Source organism: Coenobita brevimanus, chromosome 19 (genome assembly GCF_032717465.1).
Source record: "Coenobita brevimanus isolate Jiangsu-jjx chromosome 19, ASM3271746v2, whole genome shotgun sequence".
Lineage (NCBI taxonomy): Eukaryota > Metazoa > Arthropoda > Malacostraca > Decapoda > Coenobitidae > Coenobita > Coenobita brevimanus.
Genome location: NC_136972.1, coordinates 29,290,845 through 29,316,556, shown reverse-complemented (window position 1 = coordinate 29,316,556; position 25,712 = coordinate 29,290,845). Strand labels below are relative to the sequence as shown.

The 25,712-nt window shown below is 39.7% G+C and overlaps 2 protein-coding genes across 2 annotated transcripts in view; both read right to left on the bottom strand.

The window, feature by feature from the left end:
* Positions 1–5,148: 5,148 nt before the first annotated feature.
* Positions 5,149–25,069, bottom strand: LOC145391737 (RNA N(6)-adenosine-methyltransferase mettl16). Its single transcript, XM_080266271.1, has 11 exons — positions 25,027–25,069; positions 19,264–19,475; positions 18,731–18,860; positions 16,020–16,168; positions 14,323–14,452; positions 13,847–13,990; positions 10,472–10,562; positions 10,230–10,346; positions 9,683–9,854; positions 7,181–7,310; positions 5,149–6,913 (listed from the first exon to the last, which is right to left on the bottom strand). Exons 1-11 carry the CDS (start codon positions 25,067–25,069, stop codon positions 6,258–6,260), a joined length of 1,974 nt encoding a protein of 657 aa, XP_080122397.1. The 3' UTR covers positions 5,149–6,257.
* The window catches only part of LOC145391755 (alpha-1-inhibitor 3-like), a 37,208-nt gene continuing 35,232 nt past the window's right edge, over positions 23,737–25,712 (bottom strand). The window contains exon 27 of the mRNA XM_080266293.1: positions 23,737–25,375. Within this exon, the coding sequence (XP_080122419.1) occupies positions 25,331–25,375 (45 nt within the window). The 3' untranslated portion in view covers positions 23,737–25,330. The remainder of the gene's footprint in view (positions 25,376–25,712) is intronic.

The window sequence follows — 25,712 nt, the reverse complement described above, 5'->3', positions numbered from 1 at the left end:
CTTTGCATCATTAATGCAGAAGAGGATACTGGAGTGTATTATGTAGAATATATTGCTAAGAAAGATGTGCTGTGAAATCTGAAAAGCAACGTCTAATACAATCCCTAGACAAAAAGTCAAACATTGATTATAGCATGCCATATTAGTGTCACACAGAACATACTTCATGTTTGTTTGTTTTTGTGCTGTAATCATAGTGTACTATGTAACACCTTTATTATACTATTTTAAATTAAGTAAATCAGAAGACTTCATAAATGTTATGTATTGTACAGTACTGGTAGGTTGAACAGCATTCAAAGAAAATGAAAAATACTGGTACAGGTTTTTTTTAAATGAAAATGTTTAAATTAATTACTATTATTTCCAGTCATTAATAATAAAAAAAAAAATATTGAATTCAGTCAGTAATATTTCCTAATGCAGTTACTGTACTGCCTGTGTAATCGCAGTGCACCAAACAACACAAGTAGGATACATGTCTAGTCTTTCAGCATTCAGATGTATGCTTTCTTTTCAGTTATTTCATCAGCAATAAAATTACCAATGTTTATTGTACCATTTACAGTATGAGATTATTTTTAACATAAATCAGTTCTACTAGAAATATGAATTATTATAATTTTTTAAATAAAGCAAGCATAATTTTTCGAAGTAAATATCAAGAGAGTATGCAGATATTAACAAAGGGTAGTGACATATAACAAATATTGTGTATAGATGCTTATGCATAAACTGCTAATAAATCATCAGCTTGGTAGACATAATGCAAATTTTGCAAAGTATTGTACATTTTTAAGTGCTGCATCACAGAGAACTGGCATATGCCAGCATATGGTTGGCATGTTTGCTTTGAAGGGACTCTGATGGGTGGGAAGAAGTGATAGTACAGAAAAGACTATAAGCTTGGTTTTGGTGTGGTATCTTGAAATGCAGCTGTAATGGTAGTAGTGTATTGTGGATGAATTAAACCAAAGGTAAAGGAAAAGTGAAAAGATTGCCAAAGCAGTTACTGATTGTCAGCATTAGAGACTGATAAGTGATGTGACGGCTCAACTCCTTAACTAAAGTACAGTAGCTTCATGTTCTATTGCATTTGCTTTGTATCTAAGTGCAGCTGATATTGTTACACTGTGAGACCTCATGCTTAGAAGTACCTCAGAACTATATACAGTAGTTGTATGTGATTGCTGAATACTAAAAGCTAAACTAAATACAGAATATCACTTTTCAAACTAAAATTATTCATCAGTAACAGGTTGTAAGGGATTACAAAATATTTATCTCAAAAACTGACTGATACTGGCTTCATAACAAGTCTACTGATGTGTTTAAATTAGTTGGATAGGTTACTGTTTAAAAAACCTGTTGAAAGTGAAAATGAAAATCCTGCATTAATCAGTGAAGTTTTTGTTGGATGTAACGTGCTGTTGAAAGCAAGACTGTCATTTTGGCCTTTATAATTAAGATGAAAAAGTAAGTGATACGGTAGCTTTTTAAATTTCATTCAAGACTCATCAGTATGGTAGGTTAATATCCCTCGGCATGAACAGTATAGTGATATCACAATATGTGACCTGAAATTTTGTGGTCTGTGATGCAACAGTTGTTTTGATGATAAAGACAAGGCAGTAAAGTTTTATGTACATTAGGTATGCAACATTCTGATAAAAGAATTTTCTTAGAACAGTCAAGTGGATGCTGTATGTGATTCTGTACATGACTCACTAGTAAGCACAACATCTGATAAATCATAAGTGATATTCCCCATAAAAATAAACACAGAATAAGCTGACACCTGAAAACTGCATTATAACTGTGCCAGGCATCCTTTGTACATCATAAATGAGTTTGGTCTTGGGTGTGAGAGTTGGTTGGCTTATGATATGTATGATACTTAACCATAGCATTTCTTGGCATTACTGTACTTGTTATGTTCTGTAGCAACACTGCCACAAACATCTGTGCATTTTTCTTGAATCTGTGCTTTTTATTTTTTGTATTATATGTGAATAATTGTATAAATGCTGTGAGAGGAATAGTAGCCTATAGTAATGGACTGCAGTAACCCATCTTTGTAAAAATGTTTATATGTTTTATATTGTGCCAAAATGCATTTTCTTTAAATAAAGTATTCTTTTATTTACCTAATATTCAGTGTTAGAAACTTCCCTGGCATGGTGTTGAATAGTGCTACATGGTGCTGGAGAAAAATTCCTGCATGCAGCGATACTGGTAAAGCTAGGCAGATCTGCTACCCTCCAAACCAAACACACATTTTTGCACTGTACTCTATTCTTGTTACCTTCACACAATTTTATTTTGCTTAAGAGGGAATATTTTAAGGGTTAATAAGGTTATAGCCAACTCCAATACAAAAAGTTACTCCTAAGCTGCATTAGAACATCTGAAGGTAAGGAAACTGAGAAGGTGGGCTGCTGAAGAAGGGAACTTCAGCCTACACTCCACCAGTGTTAAGATTTCAAATGAACCTGAGGTTACAACTACTACTATTACCTCACCCTTCACCCAATCTTTAAGGGGAATATGGGTTTGGGATCTCTATAGTACTGCTGGTGAAGGTACTGGCATAGACTAAAACCCCTTCCCTATAATAATACTTCCAGTGGTGGCAAGAACAAAATAAAAGATGCATCACTGAACTGAAATGGATAACAGATGCCTCTTGTAAGTTGTAAAAATTGTTATGCAATGCCACAGAAATTAAACTTTATCTTGCTCAACCAGTGGAGTTTGTAGGTCTTTCCTCAGCTGCATAAACTCGTCTGGTGATAGCAAGAATGTGATAATACAAACAGGAATCAGTATGAAGGGGTATAATAGAGCTCTTTCCAAGTAAGAATAAAATAATCTGGCAGTAGAAAAAATGAAATACTATAAACACATCACTTAAGTTAGTGTTTAACCCCTCCAGTCCAAAAACATATTTTTGCACTACACAGTGTACCTGGTACCTTCAGACACCTTTCATCAGCTTTGGATGAATCCCCTGTATATTAAGGTTAATAAGGCTACAAATTCTCCAGCACAAAAAGTTACTCCTATGCCAAATATCATCTCAGAGGGGTAAAAAATGGACTGAATGGGTTGAAGATTGATTAAAAGCATTTAGTGGTAAAAACATTAATAAACACATCATAAGACTGAAGGGTTAGTGCAGGTCTCTTAATTCTGGAAAGTCTCCTGAACTCAGTATTCTTGAGATAGCAAGAATAAAATGAAAATTATGTCAGTTTAGTGAAAAGGAATAGCAACTCTTCAATTCTCATTACAGATCAGGGATGTCTTCTAAAATATTATATCAGTCTTTCCATTATGCAGTCCTTTTATGCTCCATCGAGTAGTAACCCTGGGCCAGGCAGTCCCGACATTTAAGGCAAATGTGCCCAGCAACTTTCTGAAATACTGTAATTGGTGCTGTAAACTGGCAGAATCGGGCAAATCAGTTTTACAGGTAGCAATGGAACTTTAACTGGAGATTTTTCTGTAATTTACTGTGGATCTTTAATTAAAATATATATATATATATATATAACAGACTGTGGACAATGTGTATAGTCAACATGTTTTCATGTGATGAAACTGGGCCACTCCTGCAATTTGATTACCAAGGCATGGTTGCATGAAATTAATAAGACTTGGGAGGTAACGGTGTCTCCTCAGATATTATTCAAATCAGCCCTTCATTCTGACTACACTTGCCTACTATGCTAAAAGGGGTTAGGAATCTTTGTCAGGTCAGAACGAACATGTTAGAGAAAGAGACAGAAAGGAACATACCTATACTGCAAAGGAAGTTCTGTTCGAAGTGAATGGCATGCAAACTCTCTGTACACAATGGATGGTCAGTGGATGGAATACTGTATGTCACTTCCACCTCATTTTTGGCATTCACTCATTCCAGAACTTGGGTTATCAGGATTCTTTTCCTGGAAAGTGGGTTCCTGTCATTTATTAATGTGGACTTAATAGGCATTACAATGGACTTACCCTGTGAGTATGCATGTACTCATACAGTGAAATATACATCATCATCCATACCTTTTTCCCCACCCTAGGATGGGGTAAGGTAGGGTCCACAGCCAGAAAAAAATTATGCGAGTAGAAACTAACCAAAGTCTGGTCAATTGAATGAGCCATACTCTGAGTCACCCACCAATCAAGCAATGTACAGTACTTCAATATATAGCACAATATACAACATAACAGTATATATTTTTTAAAGTACTGCATGGTTGGGAACCAATATAACCAAAAATAATCAATGCACTTTGTGATATATAAGGAAAACATAATGTAATTTTCATGTGACTGTGATCATTGCAATACTCACTATGGATAAGGCAGAAAACATCACTTGCAAACAGTACTGCACATCACCGTGAAAGCAGGGTTGGAAATACTGAGCATTTTGCATGAACAGTGAAACAACGCTCTTCTACCAACTTATCAAAGGGGGAGGGGGGGGAAGAGAAGCACTAGACAGGAATACAGTTCACTGTCATCCAAACCCTATTTCATACATATGAGACAAATGAGGCAAGATCCCAAAACAAAGAAAAACAAAACATGGAAAATGTTGTTATCCCAGTCTGTCTAGCTGAGTAGACATCAATCACAGGCAAGCAATTGCCCCTGCAGGGCCATCCCATGCAATAAACTGATGTTGACTTGTGTCAGACAATGCTTTGCCAGAGCAAGGCACAGGAATTAGTGTGCAGGTTTGGTTTCTGGATGGATGCTGCATTTGCATCTCCAACCAGTTACCATAACGGGGGCACCATAGTAGGTTCCACTTCAGTATTAGTTTTTAAAATTACTACCCAGTGTTGTACATGGCTTCCTGGGCTACAGGAAACCATTTGGCTTGGCACTTTGTGCAGGGCCACCTGAAGATGAAAAAACTGTGATAAAAGTGACAGGAAGGATTGGTGAAAATAGGAAAAGAGGAGGGTAGACACAGAAAAAGGTGATGAGATGTGACAGAAGATGAAGGCAGCATTACATCAAGTGAGTGGATGATGGGCTACTTCACTTTCTACCAAAGCATGGAAGTAAAATAATCAAACCACATATCCACTGAAAATGGCCACATATTCTTTCACAGTTCATCCAAGCCTTAAAAACCTTGGCTTCATCTCAGAAGTAAAGGTATTTGAACACATATCTATTTATTTTTATTTTTCACTATGCACTTCACAAAAATCAATATTAATGGCATCAACTACCAAGTTCAAGGGACCCAAATCCTTGTCGTATGCATCTCTATACACACTACAACTATCCACCTCAATCCTTTGTCAACTTCCTGGCCTCATCAGCTCCCATATTTTGTACTGCAGTGGCTGATTTGTATATCCTTGACATGGGCAGAGAGGTCTACTAATCATGTTCAGGCCATGTTTTACAAGTCCTGAAGGGTAACTAACTTGTAAAGCTGAGGAACAACAGGTGCAATGGCTTCCATAAGGAACACTACAGCACATTATACAGAATGCAATTTGTAACACTTTCAATATCAGTCATGTGATATCTTAATATATAACATACATGCTACTGTACAAGCTGGGTTATTAATAGTTATATACATAGGGTAATACCTAGCATTACCCAAAAATGCTCAGTATCTCTTAACAATACATTAAAAAAAAAAAAAAAAAATCCTTAACTGGTTTTGCCATTAACATCACCAGCATAAATACTCTTTCAAGTATAAAGTACTGTATCGGAATATAAAATGCTTTGTAAGGCTCTGTATTACCCATACAAATTCATTCTGACACCACATTTTACGGCAAGGAGTATTATCGGTAGTTTCAGTGCTCTATAGTCTGGTTATCTTGAAGACTCGTTAATTACAGGTACAGGTAGTCTTTGTTATATGCTGTAGTCAGTCTGTTCTTACATAATGGAGCTAGGCAACTCTCACAGCTAAAATACTATGTTGCATTTACATAAAATTTGATAAGTTTCAATTATAAGCCTGTAATGAGTCTCCCTGGTTACTGGTTAAAATAATCCTTCAATCTTGTTATATTTTACCACTGACTGTGCTGATATGGATTTGGATTCACTGTCAAGTTATACATGCTACAGTATTGGCCATTTAGTTTCACATACAAATGCTACTCTAAACTGGGAAAGGCTGACAAACAAAGCAGTTAACAGGTAATGAAGAAATGTTCATAAGTTTCCTATATGCACAATATCCAGGACTGAACTGTATCTCTATCCTATTATATATCTGGATTTGTGAGTTTGTTCCTCATAAACTGAAGCATCTGATTCAACCCATCCTTACCACTAGAACCATCGAGATAAAAGGCTTCAAGATTGATGAGGCCACCACTCTGCTTCACCTGCAAATTACACCTAAGAATGTACTCTAATTTGCTGCTTCTATCTTGCTGTGAACTCTCAGTACGGGTGTCTTTAAATGCATACCCTTTTCCTTTGTTCTCCCGCAGTTCTGCTGCTGAGTCCAGCTGGTTATCTTCAGTGGACATGTTTTCAGCTTTCTCTTCCTTATTTTCATCACCAGACACATTCCAGCTGTCATTTTTTTCTTCTTCTTTTTGTTTATCCTCATCACTTGAAGCAATCCAACTGTCTTCTTTTTCTTCTTCAGGTTTCATTGTCTTTATTTTGTCTCTGTTCAACTTTTTACACTGCCCATTCTCACCACTACAAGCAATCTGGCTCTCTTTTTCTTCAGGCCAGCTTGCATTAATTTTTTCTGCATCAGCCAATTCTCTATCAGTATCGTCCAGCTTGGGTTTCTTCAGATTAGCTGCATCCTTGACTTCTTGTTTCTGAGTCTCAGTTTCTAATTTCCTTTTCTGACAACTGCTACTAACTTCTAATTCCATGCTGGCTTTGTCTTCCCCATTTGCTGGAAACAGGAAATGGTAGCTTCACATCAGAATAATCATCTTGTAAACTCAGTATACTACTTCACATGCATGACAGTTAATTACAGAACACTACCTTAACTGCTATCACCAAAATTGAAGAATAATTATTTTTTGTTTGCTTATTTTCCAACCAAGAAACTGTACTGACTAAATTATGCCAGCACACATTCCAGACACTTTAAGCGAGAACTGACTTATATAAAAACCAACCCCTCCACCAACACACATAAGGCAACCCAACTTACCACATTTGGCGTCGGATTTTTTCCTCTTCTCTTCCCGTTTCTTCCTCCGCTGGTGCAGCCACGTGGGTTTGTAGGCCTTCACATTGGCACTCACAAAATACCTGCTGCTTTTGAAGACTTGTACTCTGACCTGGAGGCAAGTGAGTTAGTATCTACTGTATCCTTATTTATCCATCCATCCATCCATCATCCAATCCTACATTGCTCCATGAGGAGCGTAGGAGTCCGGGGATAAACAGTTGGTCCCGACATTTAAGATAAGAGTGACCAGCCTCACTCATCTCTGAGTGGCATTACATGAGCAATCAACCCCAACCATCCCTTGGATATAAACCTTCACCGGCTCAATGCGATTGGAGCGCAATAATTACTCACTAAACCACCAGGCGCCAAAATTTGGTTATATGGTTACCACCCAGCATAGTAAATGGTTTCCTGGTGTACAGGAAACCATTTGGCTTGTCACTCAGTGCAGAATCACCCACAGGCAGAAGGAAGAGGAAAGAATGAAGGAAAGAAAGACAGAAGAGGAAGTGTAAAGTCACCCGTAGGCAGAAGGACAAGGAAGAATGAAGTAAAGGAAGACGGAAGAGGATGGAAGGAAAGAAGGGTGGAGGAGAGGAGAAAAAAAAAAATCCTTATTTATGTCTACAAAAATTATTTACTACTGTATTATATTTATTAGTAGTAGGGTAGATAGGGGCACTCACCATCCACTCACCTGATGTAGTGCTGCTCTTGGGTGCCTGCCCTTTCCTCTCTTCCTTACTTCCTCTTCTTTCTTTCTTTCTTTCATTCTTTCCTCTTCCTTCTGTCTGTGGCTGATGCTACACAGCATGACAAGCCAAATGGTTTCCTGTACCCCAGAAAACCATTTACTATGCTGAGTGGTAACCATATAAACATATTATGGTGCCCGGTAGTTTAGTGAGTAATTAAGGTACTCCAGTCAGACTGAACCTGGTCAGGTTCATATCAGAGGGGTGGTTGGGGATTACTGCTCCACATAATGCTACTCAGGAATGAGTGAGGCTGGTCACTCCCATCTTAATTGTCAGGACCAACTTACCTAGCCCCAGGCTCCTATGCTCCTCATGGGGCAACATAGGATTAGATGATGATCGTGATTATTATATCTATTCTAAACTCTACACACATGATTTAGTATATATGTATAATGTTAGAAAATTGCTTATGTACTTTAACAAGCTATAACAAAATTAAAACCTACACGTGCACTTGACAGCCACAAGTTCTGCTCACCCTGTAAGTCTACCCCAGTCTGAAGCATGGATTTTACACTGACCAAAGACCAACTGTCCAAAGTTAAAATGGTTGTGAACAGCTTACAAAGAAACAATTCACAATGACACTGTTAACTCGTACAATATAACAACGCTCTGAACTACCCACAACAGGGCTACCAGGCTGAAACTCTGACAACTACAGCTCTTCCTTAAATCAAGGGTAGGGACAAAGGATGTGCAAAAACTACCAGGTATGGTTTAGAAGTGTACATTCCACCCAATTTCACTCTTTGTTAGTGAACCACAAGTACATCTCACTTAAAATGTTTGACTAAAGTACCATTTTGCCTGCACATATCCTGGAATTTAAGTGATGGCTGACTGTACAGTAATGTAAAACTAGTGTATGTGACTTGAGGTGATATAAACATGTCAATATCACTAGCAGGGCAACTTATTACATCATCATCTAGGCTACAATTAAAGTCCACCACCAGCACATGCAAGCAGATACTGCAAGCCCTTGTTCTAAGGCACTTATTTTGACATTCAATTTTACTATTAAGTCAGCAGGATATTAGAGAAAGATTACCTATCACACCCTCTACAACTGATTTTCTAATTTCCACCAGTTTACAGTGTCAGATGCTGGATAAAAAGTTGTGGTAATATGGTGTTCAACCCTGTTCAACTCCCAATCCCAAACCCAAAGAAATCTACAAAACACAACTTGAAACATTAAGAGTGAATCAAGCTACATTACACTGCTGGGATGGGAATGGAAACCAAAATGTAATCTGCTACAATTAGCTTACTGTACCAAAAGCAGATCGAAACTAGATTTTCTCATCAAAATCATCATCATCCTTTTTTTTTTTTTTTTTTTTTTTTTTTAATGGATGGGATGAGGAAGGATTCAGAAAACAGGAAAGAGAAGGAAGTATTTGCATGCATTATTAAGAACATGTCTAGTGTTGTGGGCCAGATGCTCATTCATACATCATTCAAGCCCCTGGAATCCTTACTAGGCCTACCTCACAGGCCTAACCATTTGCACATATATTTTGGTAATATTTTCTTATCAATGCTGTTGTTGCTATTGTCATTTTTGATGTTGTTGTAATTGTTGTGTCCCGAGATGATGATGATGGTGATGACGAAGAAATGATAGTGATGACAACCATGATGATGATGAAAATGCTGCTGCTGCTGCTGATGATGATGATGACGATAACGATGATGATGATGCAAGTACCTTAAGTAAGTGGAGCCATGACGCGATGCGTGACCACACAGCAGGGACGGAGTAAACACTGACGCGGCTGCGAGGGATATTCAACACCAGCGGTTTCTTCGTCATCATCTCCTTCTTGCTCTTCACATTGCCCAGCTCAACACCACTATGGTAGGTCCACGCCAGGCCCCACCTAAAGGAGAGAAATAATCATCATCATCATTATATTCCTCCTCCCCCTCCTCTTCCCTCACCGACATAATCATCCTCATTATCCTGACCTTTTCATACTTAAGGATGGGGAAGGTTAGGTCCAAAAAACCAGGAAGGAGAAAAAACATAAAGGAGAGAGCTATCAACATCATCCCAAGTGAAATGGGCCAAATATTCATTCACACATCACCTGGAATCCTGGCTGCACTTCACATGCTTAACCATCTGATGACAATGAAAATGAGAATGAAGATTATGTTGATGATATGATACAGCAATGAAGAGGAAAATAAATTAATGATGATAAAAATAATGATGATGATGATGATGACAGGACAACACTGCCTCCCCTCACCTCATGGTTCGGCCTTGACAGAACTCGGTGAGGACGTGAGACTTTGGGTTGGTGACGGTGAGTGCGTTTTTCACTGCCTTGATGTGCGACTTGCTGCCAATGAGTGTGGTGAAAATTCTGAAAAAGAGGATATAGATTAATCAATATATATTCTCTCTCTCTCTCTCTCTCTCTCTCTCTCTCTTTTCATAAATGCAAATACAAATCACTTACAAATAAAAAAAGTGTTCTTAATGGTTCACCTGACTCTGCTGCTGAGTTGCTGGCTTTCGTTTATCATCTGGGTAATGAAGGCAACCTCACCTCCGTCAGTCACCTTCTCATGGACTGCACCTGTTGACAAGAAACACATACATCAATAAATAAAATAATAAATAAATAGTAATGCCATCCAAATGTCCAGGATGTATACCAAAATATCGCTGTATCTTCCACATGACTAGTAATATTCGGTATAAAGATAGCTGCAATTATATCGGCATATGCTCCACAGGCAGGATTGGATGAAGCAGAGAAAGACAGATTTTGGGATGATTTAATATGTGTAGCAGGTGGTATGCAGGATGATGAGATAGTGGTTTTGGGAGGAGACTTAAATGGTCATGTAGGTGAAGCAGCACAAGGTTATGAAGAAGTACTGGTACATGGGGGATGTGAGTATGGTATAAGGAATGCAGAAGGGGAAAGGATATTCGAGTTTGGGGAGGCAACGGACATGATTGTGTGCAACACATATTTTAGGAAAAGAGAGAGTGGGTTAATTACGTATGAGTCTGGGGGAAATAGCAGTCAGATAGATTATTTTCTGGTTAGGAGGGCTGATAGGAGGTTAGTGAGGGATGTTAAAGTTATAGGAAGTGAGGAGTGTGTGCAGCAGCACAAACTGTTGATTTGTGATATGGTGCTTAAAGAACAAGTGATGAAAAAGAGGACTTATGTACCTAGGAGGAAAATATGGAAACTGAAAAGCCAAGTAGTAAGGGATGCCTTCTATAGCGAGATGAGGAGAGTGATGGCTGTACAGGGAGCTGTAGACAGAGGTGTTAATGAACAGTACAGAGCCCTCAAGAACAATCTCTTGAGAGTTACTGATGTAATATACGGTTGGACAAGAGGACCACCAAGACATAAAGTAACTTGGTGGTGGGATGAGGGTGTAGAAACTGCAGTTAAGGAGAAAAGAAGGCTTTTCCGGGAATGGAAGAAGGGTGGTAGCAAGGAGGAATACTTGGCTGCCAAGTGTAGGACTAGAAGAGAGGTATACAGGGCGAGGTCTGAGTCACAGAGACTTTTGCTTGATAATCTAAATCATGGGGAAAGGAAAAATATGATATTTAAGGTGGCAGATCAGATGAAGAGGGATAATCGGGATATTATAGGTGAGCAGTGTGTGAAAAATGATAAAGGAAGCGTAGTGGTGAACAGTGAGGATATTAAAGATGCATGGAGACAGCATTATAGCCAGTTGTTGAATGAAGAGTTTGACTGGGACAGGGAAGGTTTGGAGCCAGCAGATCCAGTGTTTGGCCCTTGGCCTTTGATTGATGCTGCTACTGTGAGTGAGGCAATAGGCAGGATGAAGGTGGGGAAGGCAGCAGGTGTGTCTGGGTTGACTGCCAAAATGCTGAAGGCCTCAGGAGATATAGGGGTGAGGTTAGTCACTGACCTGATAAATATGATCATTTATGAGTCTGTTGTCCCAGATGATTGGCTGAAGAGTGTAACTGTAAATGTGTATAAACGGAAGGGTGATGCCCTGGAAAGAGGAATTATAGAGGTATAAAGCTTTTAGACCAGACAATGAAGGTAATGGAGAGAGTTTTAGAAGGTATGATTAGAGAAAGAGTGAATATTGATGAGATGCAGTTTGGGTTTATGCCACGTAGGGGGACCACTGATGCCATATTCATTGTTCGACAGCTTCAGGAAAAAATATATTGGTAGAAGGGATCTGTATTTTGTTTTTGTTGATTTGGAAAAGGCCTTTGACAGGGTCCCTAGAGAGGTGGTGAAGTGGGCAATGAGAAAGCTTGGCTTGGAGAAATGGCTGGTTAGGGTGGTTATGGCTATGTAAGTGGGTGCTCGCAACCAGGTAAGAGTGAATGGAGATTCGTGTGATGAGTTTTCCGTGAATGTTGGTGTGCATCAGGGGTCAGTTTTGAGTCCCATGTTGTTTATCCTGGTACAAAAGCCCTCTCATGTGACTTTAGGAATGGACTCCTGTGGGAGATGTTGTATGCTGATGATTTGATGTTGATTGCAGAAAACGAAAGGGAGGCGGAGGAAAGGTTTCAGAAGTGGAGAGATGGTATGGGGAAAAAGAGCCTAAGGGTAAATGCATATAAAACAAAAGTGATGACATCTAGGGTTGGTGGCGGTACTGTCAAAGATGAGGGAGAGTGGCCATGTGCTGTTTGCCACAAGGGCGTGGGAAGTAATTCCATCTTGTGCGGTGTTTGTGATAAATGGGTGCACAAGAGTTGTAGTGGTATCGGAGGTAGACTGTGAGATAATGCTGATTTTATGCGTGTCGGGAGGAGCAGGTGGAGATTGTCAGGCGTGGTAGGATTGAACTTGCTGGCGAATCTCTTGAGTGTGTGGAAGAGTTTCGTTATTTGGGAGACATGTTGTGTGTTGGAAGTGGGGCTGGAGCTAGCTCTGTGGCTAGGGTGAGAAGTGGTTGGAAGAAGTTCAGGGAGCTCTTGGCTCTCCTGATATTGAGAGGACTCTCCCTACATGCTAAGGGGTCTTTGTATGCAGCATGTGTTAGGAGTGTAATGCTGTATGGTAGTGAGACCTGGGCAGTAAAGGAGGAGGATATTCGCCAGCTCAGACGTACAGAAATGACAATGATTAGGTGGATGTGTAGTATGTCCCTGCATGCAGGGTCTGGTGGGGATGGGTTTACGATGGAAGAGTTGAGAGGTAGGATGGGACTGGAGTGTATTGGTGTTGTGATGAGGAGAGGTAGATTGAGATGGTTTGGACATGTGGAGAGGATGGGGGATGATAATTGGGTGAGGTAGGTGAGAAGTGTTAACATTGGGGGTGAGGTTATGAGGGGTAGACCGAGAAAGACATGGGACAAGGTCATTAAGTGTGACCTCAGGGTTAAGGGACTGAACAGGGAGGCTGCAATGGATCGTGCAGCAAGGAGGGCCGCCATTAGGTGACCAAGGCCGACGCATGCAAGCATGTTGGAGCCTTTAAAAACGAAACAAAACGAAACGAACAGGATACAAGAAAATTAGCTTTATGGGTAGCAATGGATTTTTTGTTCACAATTTTTGGTGCAATGTAGTTTGGATTTAATACTGAGGGGAAAAATGTAAATACAGTAAAGTGGAACATAATATCACTTGGAGATGGCATCATAAAAGCAAAAACCATATCACTGTGTAGAACTTAATTCTGAGGGCATGCAGTAGTTGTAGTAAGTGTTGTCGCCCAAAGATCTAAAACGTAAACCAGGATCATCCTTCTTTCGGGGGTAGGAAGGGAGCTGTGGGATGTGTGTATAACCGGGCAGAGGAGCTGCATGGTTATATCAGTGCCACCACATGTAGGCATCCCTCTCCAGCACCAGATCATGCAGGTAAACTACATGAGCAGTATACCTGTTGGGGCGCTGACTGGTTCTCCTCGAGTCTTTTTACTCTTGGTCATGGTATCGGTCTCCTCTTCAGAGCCAAAGAACGGCGGGTTGCACATGGTAAAGTCTAACACAGGATCCTTCCCTTCACAGCTGCCACTCTGTCCATCTGAAAAGACACTGGTGATGGTTGCAGCCAGTTCTGTTTTATTTCAGGTCAGATTTACAAACTTATCTATCCCATCATTTCCATGGCTTATATGTACAGACTGAATATATCTGCTGGAAGAATGTGACACACTTCACCGCTGTTTTCTGTTTTTTTCCTACACATTCAACTACTCTATCCTCCCGCATCCTTTGTCACTACACTGCTTTCTACTCTCATGCTTACAAACTTCACTGCTCTTCCTCTTCTCCTTTCTCTCTGTCTTACACACTTCACTGCTCTTCCTCCTCTCCTTTCTCTCTTACACATTTCACTGCTTTTTCCTCCCCTACCTTTGCACATTTTAACGCCCTTTCTGTCCTCGTCTTCATGACCTTCTCTCTCTCGGTTCCTCACCATACAAACATGCTTGATGATCTCCACACTGTCTATCACACCAGTCAGTATCATCTTTTCTTCAACCTGAAATAAAAACACTGTGATCACTTAACTGTCACTACTTCTATCTTTGTGACTCATTCAGCCAAGGGACAATTTTTCCCATATTCTGATGGCCTTATTCAGCTTAGTGCAGATACTTTATGATGGAGGGGTTTAGTGCAGATATTTTATAATGGAGGGGTTTAGTGCAGATATTTTATAATGGAGGGGTTTAGTGCTGATATCTTATTATGGAGGGGTTTAGGGCTGATATCTTATAATGGAGGGGTTTAGTGCAGATATTTTATAATGCAGGGGTTTAATATGGTCTCAATACATGAGCACTTTCCCCAAGTTGAAAAAATTATCTAGTAGTAGTGAGAATAAACTAAACCTATATAACCTGGATTCATGAGGCTAATTATAAGTGGCGCATTCTGTAAGTAAAAATTAAGACATTCATCATCATATCACTTGTAATAACTACTGTACAGTTATTTTACATTTCAACAGGTGGGAAGGTTTTAAACGATACGGTACATTTTGATATATACAGGGGTATGTGTATATGGAACAGCAAAGAATACTGTTTAACCACTACACACTGACAATGTCTTTTTTCCTGTCATTTTATTCTTGCTACCTTTAGATTACTTTATTCACTTGAAGTTTACTACAGCAATAATTAACTCCTACACAATAATAGTGAATACATGGGATGCCTTCCTGTGGTGACATTGATATAGCCAGGCAGCTCTGATGCTCTGGTATACATACATCCCTTGACTCCTTCCCCAGCCTCTGCTAGGAGGAAGGTGGACTGCAGGAGAAAGTAACCACTCATCCATCATCCAATCCTACATTGTCCCATGAGGAGAATAGAAGCCCAGGGCTAGGCAAGTTGGTCCTGACATTTAAGATGAGAGTGACCAGCCTCACTCATCCCTGAGTGGCATTACATGAGCAATAAACCCCAACCATCCCTTGGATGTAAACCTTCACCGGCTCAATCTGATGGGAGCACAATAATTACCCACTAAACCACCAGGCGCCAAAATTTGGTTATATGGTTACCACCCAGCATAGTAAATGGTTTCCTGGTGTACAGGAAACCATTTGGCAGACACCCGAGAGCAGCACTACATTGAGTAAGTGGATGGTGAGCGCCCCCACCTACCACTAGAACAACTTATAATTTGCCAAGCTCACATTCAGATGAGCCTGGCACTGCAACAACAGCAGAAATTCTCCCCTAAAGTGGCATAAAATTATCTGGTGGCAGTGTACAATATGTCATCATACTGAAGGCGTCAAACAACATTCAATCCTAAAACCATTCCCTGCCACAGCTGGGACTGAACCTATTGTAATAACAACAGTTCATCCCTTTAACCTCTCAACCAAAGCCCCCCCAAAATTAACATCCATTTGTACTTACATATGAAAATGATGATGATGATGATGATGGTAACAATGAAAATTATAAAATGATGAAGCAGATGATGACGATGATGATGACGATGATGATGATGATGATGATGATAAAGCTACTGACTACAATGGTGATGATACTGATGATGACAATACTGATGAAAAATACCATACCTACCTTCTTCACTAGCACTTGGTCCTGTAAGTTGTTGCGGGAGACATTATCAGTGGCTGCATCAAAGTTGACCTGGTCCATTTCTGTGGCCACCATACTCCAACCAAGCTTTCTGGATGCCAGTAAAGGGTACACGCACAATGCTCCACACCCTGACAGAAAATCAACATCATCATCAATATTATCAGTGTCATCAGCATCCTCCTTCTATCATAATCACCTACTTATAAATGGAGTGGCCACTATCGAACTGCTCCCATGTCACTATGTTTCTTGCCATCAGGTTTCCCTATCTCCAACTCTCACACCCCTACCTCATATACAGAACCTCTCCACCCTATCCCTTAATCTCCTCCATCTCATCCTCATCCTCATCAATAATAATCATCATCATCATCATCAATACTATTATCATTTTTCATCCATCCATCCATCATCCATTCCTACGTTGCCCCATGAGGAGCGTAGGAGACCAGGGCTAGGCAGTTGGTCCCGACATTTAAAATGAGTGACCAGCCTCACTCAACCCTGAGTGGCATTACATGAGCAATAAACCCCAACCACCCCTTGGATATAAACCTTCACCGGTTCAATCCGATTGGAGAACAATAATTACCCACTAAACCACCAGGCGCCAAAATTTGGTTATATGGTTACCACCATACAGGAAACCATTTGGCTTGTCACTCAGTGTAGAGTCACTCATGGGCAGAAGGAAGAGGAAAGAATGAAGGAATGAAAGACAGAAGAGGGAGTGTAAAGTCACCCGCAGGCAGAAAGACATTAATTATTTATGAGGAAGGGTGTGAGTTGTTGCTGAGTGTAATATAATAGACTACAGGAAGTTAAACATTTAAGCAAGCTTTTATATTTTACTTTAGCCTTTATAAAATGATCATGTCATAGGAATGGGAGATTCTCATAATTCCTCTCATGACATGTTTTGCAGATGAAGTAGCAATGTTTGTGATAAAAAGCAAATTACAAAAAACTTTGACCCATTGTTGGTAGTGAAATGTGTCAATTGCCACGTATAGTATGAGACATGTTTTTGTATGCTGTCAACAGCAGAGGCAGGTTGATATTAATATATTCATACTGTACAGTGTATAGAACAGATCAGTTTGGTTCTTGACAAAATTTATTTGGGTTTGTAAATTGCTCACGTAGCCTAATACCACTCAGGGGTGAGTAAGGCTGGTCACTCTCATCTTAAATGTCAGGACCAACTTGCCTAGCCCCAGGCTCCTACATTCCTCATGGGGCAACATAAGATTGGATGATGGATGGATGGATTAATATTATATCAGGACACAAGGGAATCCTAATTCTGTCACATCAGACTGAAGCAGATTGGAAAAAAATACTGTAAAGGTGGAGATATAAATGTTCATTTATCATCCATCCATCCATCATCCAATCCTACATTGCCTCATGGGAAGCGTAGGAGCCCAGGGCTAGGCAAGTTGGTCCTGACATTTAAGGTGAGAGTGACCAGTCTCACTCATCCCTGAGTGGCATTATGTGAACAAATAAACTCCAATCACCCCTCGGATATAAACCTTCACCGGCTCAATCCAATTGGAGTGCTGTAATTATTCATTAAACCACCAGGCACCAAAATTTGGTTATATGGTTACCACCCAGCATAGTAAATGGTTTCTTGGTGTACAGGAAACCATTTGGCTAGTCACTCAGTGTAGAGTCACCCACAGGCAAAAGGAAGAGGAAAGAATGAAGGAAAGAAAGACAGAAGATGGAGTGTAAAGTCACCCATAGGCAGAAGGATGAGGAAAGAACGAGGGGAAGAAAGACAGCAGAGGAAGGAAGGAAAGAAGGATGGAGGAGACGAAAGGACAGACACCCAAAAGCAGCACAACATCAAGTAAGTGGATGGTGAATGGCCCTACCTACCACAACAATATTACTTATCAATATTACATGTCTTCTACTTCTTCCTTCCCTCTGATGGCTAACATTCCTAGGCTGAGAGAGGCTTGGTATGTTTCTCTACTCACACACAATTCTCTCCAATACAATATACCAAAGGAAGGAGAGTGATGGACATGCCTAAGCGTGAAGTACCATAAATGCAGTGTTAGATTAGGCCAACTTTTGTCCCTGAATACACATAAATCTTACCAATGTCCACACCAACAACGTCAAGTATGTATACGTGGATGCTGGGGTCAAATAAGCAGAAAACATTGCTGGAGAAGAAAGGTTACAAACTCTCCAACAGCACACGGAATATGACTCAGAATTAGAAAGCTGGTCTAGTGGTCAGCACACCCCAGTCGAAGTAACAACTGCACAGGTTCAACCCTCAAGAGGTAACCTGAGGTTTTTCAGTGATACCACCAAGGGAAGTAGGCTGGTCAACTACCTTTCCATGTATTGCACTGGATTAAGGAACCTTGTTTTGGGTCACTACTACTCTGATGGGTAATAGCAGATTGGCCTCTCTCACTCTCTCTTTTACCCTAATAAACAGATCTTGGTGCTGGAAAGGGATGCCTCCATGCAGTGGCACTACCACGACCAGGTTGTGGAGTAGCCTGGTCATAAAACGTCCCTCAATATGCTCTCTGTCCCCCATAAGGAGGATGGTGAACTACAGAGGTACAGCAACCAAGACCTGCAGGTCACCACGTTCACCTGCAGATAAGCCTGGGGTCGCAACTACTACAACTACTGCTACACACAGGTCTTACCAATATCAACTCCAACAACACTGTGGTCGGGCTGGTGGTGTGCGGCGTGTGTGAGGAGATCCTGGACCCACAACAGGTAGTTCAAGCGAAGGGGTAGTGTAGGCACCAAACGGTTCTCAGGGATGCTTACCTGTTACCAATACAAACACTGTCACTATTGTCAAAAGATCTTTATCATCCTTATTATCAATTATATACATTAACAGATTTAACATGATCATCATCTTCTCCCTTGTCATCAACATCATCCTCATCATCACTGGTTTCATCATCATCATCATCATCATCTTACCAATATTCCCATTTAAAAAGATCATCACCATTACACAGCATGACCATAAAATGGATCATACAATCATTCATGCACCATACAGTCATCATCATCATCATCATCTGGACCTCCTTTCCCACCCTAGGGCAGGGTGAGGATCACCATACAATAATAAATAATAATAATAATAATAATAATAATAATAATAATAATAATAATACCAACAAGCCAAGACATTTTGCAGTCAGAAGAGAGCACTAACCTTCAGATCAAAGTCCTGCTCTAAAAGACAAGTTGTGAGAGCTCGTACAGCCAGTGGGTTCTTAAAGTCCAGATGAACCTTGCCACTCACATCATACGAGCAGTGGCTGCGGAATTCGGGATACTTGGCGGCAAGCTTTTTGAAACTGGGAGGAGTTCGATATGGGTTTTTGGGGTGCATAAATTTGTTCAGCTTTGGTGGTCTGGCCTTCTCTTCTGCAACAAAAGATAACTTGATTAGTCTACTTAGTATTCAATACCGTAACTAAGTAAATAAATAAAGTTACATATTTGATGGCAAGCATTTTAAAACTGACAGGAGCTCGATAAGCTTTTCATCTGGGAGTGGCTAGGTCTTCCCTTCCACAACAAAATAAACTTATTAGTCCACGGAGCATACGAAGCAATAAATAATTAAATCAGTAAAAATAAAATAAACAGTGGAAAAATAAAATAAATAAATAAATTAGTAAAAACAAAATATATACAAATAAACAATAAAAAAATAAAATATATAAATGATCAAATAAATAATAAAGCTTCATAACTGAGGGATGCAAAAATTTGCTCTGCTTTAATGGTCAGGTCTTCCCTTCTGCAACAAAATACTGTACAGTAGGATTAACTCTCTCATCCATGCTTCTCTGCCATTTTTATTCCAGTTCTTTTGTCAAACAATTTAAATCAGATAAGAGTTAGTCAAAAGGGCCTGAGTGTTAATACTATACTGTCATTAATAACCCTTCCATTATCAGACTAGTTCTAGTTTTCTATTCCCATTAATGCAAGATGATTTTATTAAGCTGACATTGAGTCATAGCAGTCTTGGTCTTAATGAGTCTTATTAGCATTATTTTGGAATTATACCCATATCACAAAAACAAATTAATATGCTCACCACTTTCAAAACAATTTCTCATTTATAAATATCTGAATTTAAGTTACTTCAGTGTAGGTTAGGTTAGGTTACGTTGGGTCTCCACATCTTACTGACAATAACTCATACTGGTAACTGTTCTTTGACATCTCTGGGTGTGTCTGACTCCATGAATATTTTGCTCTCAAGAAAATAAATAAATACAGTATCTATGGAACCACAAATGTCACCCTGCATGTGATAGCCCTTAAGAATCTGCATTAAGGGCTCTGACAGCTACACAAGAATGGGACTGGGCAGTGGGTTGGAAGGGGGGCAGGGAGGTGGAATAGCAATATGAACACCATCACTATGATGATATGCTTTATAATACATCTTCTTGGTGTTTTCAGACTTTTACTGGGCTTTGGACAGACTTTTCCAAATTGAAGAGGGTGGGGCTACATGTACTCTACTGGTATTAGTTAACTCTTCAATTATGGAACTCTCGGTAAATTTTTACAAGTGGACAATACACCCCCCAGGTAGAGCAATATATTTTTCTGGCAGTTTTTGATGAGGTTCGAATGTTTCTAACCTTCATTTTTGTCGGAAATGCCCTTCACCGAACACAATAAAACTAACCAAACCAAACCCAACATACCAAACCTATCTTAGGGGAGTAATAATCAATTTCCCAATGGGGTAATGGGGGTTATTTGTGATCCTTAGGGCCTATACTATACGATAATGGTGCTAAAATTCCAAAACTGCATATTGTCCACTTGTAAAATAATACCGAACTCTCCTAGACCTGTGATAAATAAAGTACACTAACAGCAAAAAAATAAGATATAGTACCACAGAATAATGCTTGACCTGTTGTTAACCCTACATACTCCCCGTTCTAAAGTCTTTGATTAGCCTAGGTGGATTTTGACAGGGTAGGAAGGTGTCTGAATTTCACAGCGCCATGAAATACCACTTACTCGAAGCCATGATAAATAATGTGTGTTTCCTCGACGTCTGTTTCTCTTAAGTAAATGATAACAACAAAACTCAGCAACTTTTAAAGCTCCTACCGTCCCGCCTTCCCTTTTGAGATCTGCTGCTATTATGCTGTATTTTCTTTTGTTTATATGAACGTATTTTTTTCCAGATTTAAAGAGAAACTTATATATAGGTGTTTCTGCTACATAATATAAATTAACTTGCAAGCAGTTAATTTATAAACGCATATTATTCACCATAATATGAACAGGAATTAACTGCAAATGAAACGTTTCCTTGAGTTTCCATGTGATGCATCCGGATTCGGATTCTGTCGCATGCCCCGTAACATATGCGCTACCAAATTACCCTAACGATTGACAAAAATATATACAGACGCATTATACCAATTTGATGACTTGGAGAAACGGTTACCAAATTACCGTGACTTATGGCATAATGCCGCACCTTACACGCACACTTACCGGTGCTCTCCTCAAAGGCTTACACCCACAACCCCACTTTCCTCCCCACACCCATACTCATACTCTTCTTCCTACACTCACACTCATACTCTCTTCCTCGCACTTGCACTCATACCCACACTCTCCTCCCCACGCTCATACTCTCTTCTTCACAGTTACACTCCTACCCACACTCTCCTCCCCACACCTACACCCACACCCACACATACACACGCCCTCTCCTCCTTTCACCCACATTCATTCCTACTTTCTTCTCCTCACACGCAGATACACACTCTACCTTACATCCACATTCGCTTCTACACTCTCCTCCCCACACTCCCACACCCACACATGCACATACTGTACACACTCTCACCTCCCCACACCCACATTTACACCTACTCTCCCACCCCCTCACACACACACAGATACACACTCCTCCCTGTACCTGCATTCACATCTACACTGTCCTCACCACACCCACAGATGCACAATACAGCACTCCCTACACCCATATTCACATCTACACTCCTCCCCACACCCACACACACAGATACACACTCCTCCTTACACCCACATTCACATTAATGCACTCCTCCCCACACCCACACTTCCTTCCTTCAACTACCCCTCAACTTAAAGCCCTAAGAGTCCATGTCCAGTTATGTACCTTAACCCACTAAACCACCAGGCATCTCTTTGGTGGTTATACAGTTCCTAAGTTTAAACTAGAGGGGCACTCAGCAAGGGCAACGTAACTTCCAAACCACTCTTCATAATGGGTTAGGTTTTCTCATAATTTATTTGGGTTTCACAAAAATTGTTTTCCTGATCCAGAATCTTTAATAGAGTCCAGATCGGTCCCAAAAGTTCTCTGGGACATGGGCTATCTACCCACCAAATTTGATCCAAATCTCTCTTTTAGTTTTTGAGTAATCCTGCTAACAGATAAACTAACAACCAAACAGGGGTGAAAACATAATCATCTCGTTGGAGAGAATAATGAGGTGTTTCCAGGCCTGTAGTCATCTCTTATAGTTGTCTTTTATTATGGACACAGCTAAGGGAGGATGTCCTAGTGTCCCAGCTCCTCTCCCCCTCTTTTTCTAGGACACTAAACTTAATAGGAAGCCAGTCATTTATGTATTTATTTTATTTATTCACTTATTTATTTCCTCACCCTAGCATAATTGTTTCCTGGGTTGTTGCCTTTATTATTTAGCATTCAATGCATTTGTAATCAGATACTGCTATCATACTTTCCAAGCAGGCATATTTCAAGAATAATAACCAAAATTCAAGTCCAACTAAATCACACATTCATGGCTGTGAACCTGCCATTTATGACAAGCTGGGAATACCGTATGGAATGAAGTTATATGCCTCAGACTGCTCTCATGAGATATAAAGTGCTGTCCATATTTAGAAATATATTAATGAAACATATACCTGTATATTCTAACCTGGCAAAAATTCCTAACCCCTTTTAGCTCAGTTGTTGGTTAAGCATAGCCAGACTGATGGGTCAACTTGACAAGTAAACAAGGAGACTCATTCCTACCTCATAACTAAGGCTCAATGGATTTCATGAAGAGGTGAGAGGAAGGCTGGGATGAATGTATTAGTTATGTGATTGGAAGGAGAAGATTGAGATGATATGAGCATCTGGAGAAGATGGAGGATTATTCACCTGAGTGCAGAGGGTGAGATCGAGGTGCAAATGCTGAGGGTACAGTTGTCGAGGGAGACCAAAACAGACCTGGGACAAGCTCATACAGCGTGACCTCAGGGATAAGGAACTGAACAGAGAGGCTGCTAGGGATCAGTGTGAACAGCTGGCATCAGGTGACTAAGGCCAATGCATGCAAGCATAATGGAACCTCTATAAATAAAACTAAATGAAACAAAAGATGACAATATTCAAATTGTCAGAGTGACCCAGATCCAACAGGAGAAAATAAGTTAACTATAGTACTCTGTCTGTGAATGTATGTCTTCCTGACATCGACTGATGACACCTGAGAGGAACTGAACTCAAAACCTCTTGTAACCAATTTTTCACCTAACAGAACTAGGTCATCAACTGAAATACATGTACAGTACTAAGTTGTGGTTGCAAGGACTTCAATAAGCCTTAGCTACGGAGTTCCTTGGCTACTAAGCAATTTTACCCTCCAATAAGGCTACACTTGACCATTAGTTAAGCTGTTAAGGGGTTATGGACCTTTGCCAGATGAGAATAAACACACAATAGTGAACAGCATACACTCTAACCCAGGGATAAGATCAATGGTATTTTGAACATTTTATTGGTAAAAGTATAATTTTTCAACACAAGTTATTCTATGATTCTGAACTGTCACACTTAGTACTCCTTTCTAAGGATAACTATTTTTCAACAAGCAGAATGAACTAACCACACAAGCATAAGCCATTACTACTTTCATCAAAAGATGGTCAATGTCTATCTATTGATCTATTGCCAGACACCTTAATCCTCTAATGGGTGGCCACAAACCAACCGCCTTCATGTCACCCTGTCCCCTGCTATTTCACAGCCCTCCCCCCGATCTACCCCCCTCTCTCATATACCTCTCCACTCCATCCTTCCATCTCATCCTCAGCCTCCTCCTCCCTCTCCCAGTGTCCTGTACTATAAATATAACAAAGTTCTCTTTGTGACCTATATTAATTTCTCATGCCACACAAATCATTGCTGTATGTACATGATTACATCATAGATACAGATTCTATCTATACAGTATGTGATTTCAAGTACCATACCGGTACAGGTATAACTCACAATCTGTACTATGCACAGATAGTCCTCATTTCAAGTCACTAATATTTCAAAATATCCCAATTCTTTTAAAACAAATGGCAACATTAATTAAGGAACTAATACATCAACTTTATAGGTATCAATGGAACTATAATAGACAAGTTTTCTTAAGTCCTTGAATCCATTGATATATTTCATTCTTGTGGTTTCCGAACAATTTATTTCATACATCTGCACAAAGCTGAGTAAAATAGTTTTGATGTAGTAGAAATAAATCAACATAAACATTATTGGAATGAAGGAGTTTCATTTAAAGTACAGTGAACCTAAGTGCACAAAAAATGACAAAAAAAGAGTGACTTGCAATGATTACTTCTTGTTAAATACTGTATAATAATTATTCTTTACTACAGAACATGCTATGATGATTTACAGTCAGGGTGAACATATACCTCACCAAAAAAGGTGTTCAAGGAGGCAAAGTATTTCGTGAGGAAACAACTGCTAACAGTAATTATTGAGAATGTGTAAAGAAACATCCACATACAGTGTAATCTATTATCATATATTCTGTACTATAGAAACTCTTTGTGAATTACTTATCAGTTTACATCACGGTGCTAATGATTACTGTATTGGTGTAAAGAAATATCAGGTTTAGTCCTACACTCTCACTTTCCATTATCTTACCCATACCGGTATTTTCTTTCATCTAATGCATGTCAGTAAAAAAGTTCAACAGCATAAGTTACAAAGCTATCTAGATTTATTATCCACACACAGCCTGAATAATTTAAAAACCGATAATTTCTTGCAATCACTGACTCCTTTGGTTTTGAAATATTATGGACAAAACCTTCTTCTTTCAACATGGGCTCTGGATGACTAGGATGAGGTTGACATGGCTGCTACTTGCAACAACCTGCCATGGTGATGATCAGGTGAGGAGTGTAGCATGTCAACGCTGGTTTCCTCACCATGCATAGATACACTCATCAGCAGAAGGGAATGTGTATTTCTGTAAAAGATGCACGAGTACAGTTGGTTAGCATCATCATAATTATCATCTATGTTTTCTCACAATGCCTATAGGATGGAGATCACTAAAGCAAGATTCATATATCCTTTTCAGCACTATGTAACCTAGCTTCAGGACCTGTTACACCCAACACCCTCAAGGGCCCCCAAATGTTTGAGACAGGATTGACTGTTATCAATTTCTGAACATGAATCAAGGAACAAAGATCCAGTTGAACAGTCTTCTCCTTATGAAGTACAAGCTATGAAACTGCTTGGGAAAAAAATTAGCAGTCACCATATTCCTATCCAAATATAAAGGGAAGTGGTAGAAAAAT

Excerpts from the sequence above, each read along its gene's own strand:
- LOC145391737 (XM_080266271.1), bottom strand. The coding sequence starts at position 25,069 with ATGAAAGAAAATACCGGTATGGGTAAGATAATGGAAAGTGAGA. Across the intron at positions 13,991-14,322 it reads GGGCGTTAAAATGTGCAAAG|ATGGACAGAGTGGCAGCTGT; the intron begins GTAGGGGAGGAA and ends GTGTCTTTTCAG. Across the intron at positions 10,347-10,471 it reads CAACTCAGCAGCAGAGTCAG|AATTTTCACCACACTCATTG; the intron begins GTGAACCATTAA and ends CCTCTTTTTCAG.